This window comes from Bison bison, unplaced genomic scaffold, assembly GCF_000754665.1.
Source record: "Bison bison bison isolate TAMUID 2011002044 unplaced genomic scaffold, Bison_UMD1.0 scf7180017864020, whole genome shotgun sequence".
Taxonomy (NCBI): Eukaryota; Metazoa; Chordata; class Mammalia; order Artiodactyla; family Bovidae; genus Bison; species Bison bison.
The window spans coordinates 820863-826338 of record NW_011494592.1 but is presented as its reverse complement, the minus strand read 5'-3'; the positions used below and the strand labels follow the sequence as shown (position 1 = coordinate 826338).

The 5476-nt window shown below is 56.9% G+C and overlaps 1 protein-coding gene across 3 annotated transcripts in view; it reads left to right on the top strand.

Moving 5' to 3' along the window:
- PSD4 (pleckstrin and Sec7 domain containing 4) overlaps positions 1-5476 on the top strand; it is a 28251-nt gene that overhangs the window by 19441 nt on the left and 3334 nt on the right. For all 3 annotated transcript variants that reach the window (XM_010834097.1, XM_010834099.1, XM_010834098.1), the window contains exons 10-17: positions 1-32; positions 203-292; positions 1950-1993; positions 2352-2512; positions 3540-3610; positions 3702-3865; positions 4561-4705; positions 4943-5086. In XM_010834097.1, the coding sequence (XP_010832399.1) occupies positions 1-32; positions 203-292; positions 1950-1993; positions 2352-2512; positions 3540-3610; positions 3702-3865; positions 4561-4705; positions 4943-5086 (851 nt within the window). The remainder of the gene's footprint in view (positions 33-202; positions 293-1949; positions 1994-2351; positions 2513-3539; positions 3611-3701; positions 3866-4560; positions 4706-4942; positions 5087-5476) is intronic.

The window sequence follows — 5476 nt, the reverse complement described above, 5'->3', positions numbered from 1 at the left end:
TCATGCTCCTTAACACGGCCCTGCATGGACAGGTGAGAGCCTGTGGGGGTCTTGGGAGAGGGGAGCCACGACCAAGGCCCGGGATGGGGTCGGGGAGGGCCCTGGGGACCCAGGGGAGGTTCGGGGTGGCCAGCTGGGGGTCATGCTGCTGGAGTGGGACATGTGTGCCAGCTGCCCCCCTCTCCACGTGTTCTGGCCACAGAACATTGGGAAGAGCATGAGCTGCCAGGAATTCATAACCAACCTGAATGGCCTGCGGGACGGCGGGAACTTCCCCAAAGAACTGCTCAAGGTACGGCACGGGGTCCACGTGGGGCCTGGAGCCTCAGCTCACTGTCCCAAGGGGAACATGAGCCCGGGCCTGGCTCTGCCAAGACATCCTTCAGACAACACGCCTTTTTAAAAACATAATTCCTTATTTATTTATTTGACTGTCCTGGATCTTTGTCACCAATAAGCAACATCTTCTAGTTGTGGCGTGTGAGATCTAGTTCCCTGACCAGGAATCGAATTTGTCCCCCCTGCAATGGGAGCATGGAGTCTTAACCACTGGACTGCCAGGGAAATCCTAGAACAGGCCTTCTTTACTGAAGGGAACTAAAAGTGATACTGCCCAGCCTGCGGCATCAGTGTCCCCTTGAAATGTATCAGCTTGTGTGAATTCACATCCCCCTGGCCTGGATCCACTGAATCAAATCTCGGCTGGGTCCCTACATTGTTCCGTTATGCCTCTGGGTGACTCTTAGGCCTGTAAAGTCTGAGAAGCACTGGTTTTTGGTCCTTGGTGTAAAGCTGCACGTGGTGAAAGTCTGGAGCTATGATTCAGGAGCCAGAGGTTGCAGGGTTTGCATTCTAGCCTTGGGCAGCTTACACTTTGGCCGAGGCAAGTTCTCCCAGGGTGAGTGACCATTTTGCAGGGTTGTTACCACGATGAAATTAAGGTGGTCAAGTGCTTAGTCCTGGCACACAGGCTGCTTTCATAAGCAATCACAGCATTTATTCTCCCGTCTATCCAGCGAACATTAACTGAACACTTACTATCTGGCACCACCGCTAGGTGTGGCCAGAGCTCCAGAAGCCAGCCAGCCAGCCCCGTGGACATGCGCACTCTCGGTCATATCATTTCAAAGTCATGGCATCTCGTTTATTCACTCATTCACCAAATGCTGACTGCTCTGTAGTGAGGCATTCCTGCTGCCTCACATCCCTCTGGGCAGGATGGTATGTGGGTGATTCATTTCCCCTTCAGGGAACTAGTTCAGGCCTCACTAAGTTCAAGGAAAGGGCTTCCCTAGTGGCTCAGATGGTAAAGAATCCACCTGCAATGCAGGAGACCTTGGTTTAATCGTTGGGTTGGGAAGCTCTCCTGGAGAGGAAATGGCTGCCTGCTCTAGTATTGTTGCCTGGGAAATCTTATGGACAGAGGAACTTGGCAGGCTATGGGCTTCTCTGATGACTCAGACAGTAAAGAATCTGCCTGCAATGTGGGAGACCTGGGTTTGATCCCTGGGTTGGGAAGGTCCCCTGGAGAAGGGCATAGTAACCCACTCCAGTATTGCTTGGAGAATCCCCATGGACAGAGGAGCCTGGCGGGCTACAGTCCATCGGGTCACAAAGAGTTGGACCCGACTGAGCGACTAAGCACACACACACACAGCAGGCTGGAGTCCATGGAGTCACAAAGAGTTGGTCACACTGAGCACAAACAAAGAAAAGCTCAAGGACTGGTTTGTTCACCCTTGTGTCTCCAGCCCCGAGCACAGTGCCCGGCACATGGCAAATGCCTGATAAATTGTTGCCTGCTTGCATGGATCCATGGGTTGCTTGCTGCCCAGGGCAGAAGGGCAGCAATACTGGGATGGAGGTGGCAGCATGCCCATGCTACCTCTGGCAGAGTATGGGCCCCCTGGCCTGAGGCTCTCCGGTCCAGCTGTGTGTTTCTGTTCCAGGCCCTCTACTGGTCTATCCGAAGTGAGAAGCTCGAGTGGGCCGTGTAAGTGAGACCCATCTTCCCTCCCCACCCTCTCTCCTGCCTGCCCTCCTCCTGCCCAGCTGAGTGGGAGAGTTCAGGGTCCCGGACAGTGCTCCCCTCTGCATGGGTGGAGTCAGAGGCAGGGCATCAGGCCGGTCTCAGAGAGGGTGCAGGGGGGCATGTAACACCTGGAGGAGCCAGAGGCCATGAGGGCATAGGGATGATAGGAATTGATGGGCTGACCTTGAAGGAGGGCTTCTTTTAGGGGGTCCTGAGGTGTGGCTGCCCAGCAAGAGAGAGGGTGGGGTCCTGAAGCAGGGGTGCCTCCTGGTGGCCTCTGCCCATTTAAGCAGCCCCAGCCCAATTCTTTGATGCCCAGGGATGAAGAAGACACAGCCAGGCCCGAGAAGGCCCAGCCGTCTCCCCCAGCTGGCAAGATGAGCAACCCTTTCCTCCAGCTGGCCCAGGACCCCACGGTGCCCACCTACAAGCAGGGCTTCCTGGCCCGGAAGATGCACCAGGATGCGGATGGCAAGAAGAGTGAGTGTCTGCCTGCTGTTGTACATCTGTCGACCAGTGTGTGCAAAGCGCCCTGCCCAGGAACACGATGTCCTGAGCCGATGTGTGTGCGGGTGTGCAGAGAGATGGCATGGGTGGAGGATGGGCAGCCCATGGTCCTTCCTCAGTAGAGACTGTAAGCGGGGGTGGGGGAGGTGATGCAGAGACAAGACAAACCTAGGGATCCCCCGCCCCCTGGGCCTCTGTGCTAAGGTGGGAATTAGACAAACAAGGCAGTGTCTGGGATAAACAGAAGAGCTAGCTGCATGATGCAGGGAGGTCTCAATGGGGTATGGGGTGTGGAGGAGGGTGAGGCTTCTGTTTTTGTTTGGGGGTAGAATGTGGGAGACAGGATAGTTAAGGTTTCTGGGACATGATGGTCTCTGAGCTGAACCTTGGAGGAAAAGAGGGTCTGGTTATTTGCAAAGAGAGCCCCACCAGGCAAAGAGCACAGGGTGGGGTGTGAGAGAAAAGACAGCGAGGGGTGCACTGGGCTTCATCCTGCAGACCGTTGAGGGCTCTGGAGCAGGGAGCCACATGACCAGCGCAGGAATGGGATCCCAGGTGGATGGGGCTGTGGTGACCAGCTAGGGGACTGGCATTTGGTTGTGAGAAGCCACATGAGCAAGGCCAAGAGGTGACCATGGGGAAGTAGGCCTTCAGCCCTAGCTTCTGAGCCCCTGTGTCTCTCTGGATGGGACGAGAAAGAGGCCCCAGAAGAGCTGTGCTTGTGGGTGAGCGTGTTTGAGGGGGGCTGGATTGGATGAGCACCTACTTGTGTTACTGTTCGTAAGCAGCTCTGTTTTGGTGTCTGAGCGTGATTGCCCATGTGTGTGAGACACAGTACTGCCTGCTTGTCATCTGCTGTGTTTTGTTGTGTTGGTGTGTTTCTGTGTGTTTCTGTGCACCCTGGGCAGGGACTGGAGGTGGTGAGATGGTGTGCATCTGAGGGTCTGGATGTGGTGGGGGGGGAATCATCACCCACCTTCGTGTTCTGCTTCCCGGGTAGCGCCATGGGGTAAGCGTGGCTGGAAGATGCTCCACACCTTACTTCGAGGGATGGTCCTCTACTTCCTGAAGGTAGGGAGGGTGTCTGCACCCCTGATGGGCAGTGTAGGAGGGTGGGCAGCTGATGAAACCTCTTTTCTGAGCCCCTGTTGCCCTGTGGCAGGGAGAGGACCACGCCCTTGATGGGGAGAGTTTGGTGGGGCAGATGGTGGATGAGCCGGTGGGGGTGCACCACTCACTGGCCACCCCTGCCACCCACTACACCAAGAAGCCACATGTCTTCCAGCTGCGCACGGCCGACTGGCGCCTCTACCTCTTCCAGGCACCGTAAGTCAGGGGTGGGGATGGGCGATAGCAAGGCCCCAGCTTTCCTCCTGTAAACCTCTCATCCTCTGACGGGTGCTGGCCCCACCCTGGAGGGAGGTGCAGGCTTGACCTGGGATGTGTCACTGGTGGGTCCCAGGTACACATGAAGTGTGGAGAGCGGGGAACTTCCAGCTTCCATCCCCTGCCTTAAGCCCATTTCACCCCTGGGACCGGCTCTTCCTTGAAAGTTGGACTAAGCCTCTCAGTTCCAAACAGCGGATTCCAGGAAGCCACGAACACTTGATCATTTTTTGGCATTTGATTTAAACTCTATTGGGCTTCCCTGGTGGCTCAGTGGTAAAGGACCCACCTGCCAATGCAGGAGACTTGGGTTTGATCCCTGGATCGGGAAGATCTCCTGGAGAAGGGCATGGCAGCCCACTCCAGTATTCTTGTCTGGAGAGTCTCATGAACAGAGGAGCCTGGCAGGTTACAGCCCTTGGGGTCCCAGAGTTGGACACGAGTGAGTAACTAAACATAAACTCTTATTGCCTCTGTTGGGTGAGAAAAACCACCAGCAGGGGTCAACCACCTCAGCTAGTGGCAGGACTTTTGGCTTTTGTAGCCGGGTGCCTGAGCTGACCACCAGAGGCTGGAGGGCGGTGATAGGCTAGCACTCTGTGGTCCAAGGGACAGACCGCTCTCTCTGCACACAGCACTGCCCAGGAGATGACTTCCTGGATCGCGCGCATCAATCTAGCTGCCGCCACGCACTCAGCTCCGCCTTTCCCTGCCGCGGTGGGCTCCCAGCGCAAATTCGTCCGTCCCATCCTGCCCGTGGGCCCAACCCAGGGCTCCCTGGTAAGACCTGAGCCTGAAGGAGGGGCGGGATGTGGTGGTGGGATACACCCTGGAGGACTAGAAGGGAGATGAGAGGCTGTGCACCTGGCCTACGAGAAAGCTGGGCTGAACATCTGGGCCCCTGGGTCAGGATGGAGCTGTACTCCTGGGCTCAGGAACAGAGAGGGGAGGTCTTGGGATGGTGGGGACAGAGAGGGAGGGCTTGAAACAGCTCCCCGCACCGCTTCCCGCTCCTAGGAGGAGCAGCATCGATCCCACGAGAACTGCCTGGACGCTGCCTCTGACGACCTGCTGGATCTGCAGAGAAACTTACCCGAGCGGCGAGGCCGCAGCCGCGAGCTGGAAGATTACCGCTTGCGGAAGGAGTACCTGGAGTACGAGGTGAGGTCGCTGTCTCACCCTCCGCCTGGACCCTCTGCCGCCCTCTCATGGCCGTGGCTGTCCTTGCAGCCTTGGCTCCCAGCCGCTCAGGGCAGTGGGGCGGGGGCGCTTGTGTGAGAACTCCAGCCCTGTGTGAAAGGTCTACACACACGAATGTGTGCACACGCCTGCACAAGTGTGTGTGTCTGTGTGCTCTCAGGCCACTTCACCTCTTGTTCTTGGAACACAGCAGCTGCTTGTCTGGTAACACTCGTGTGTATATGTGTTGCTCAGTTTGGCCCCCATCCAGGCTCCCTTGTCCATGAGATTCTCAGGCAAGAATACTGGAGTGGGTTGCCATTCCCCTGTCCAGGGGATCTTGCCAACCCAGGGATCAAGCCCAGGTCCCTT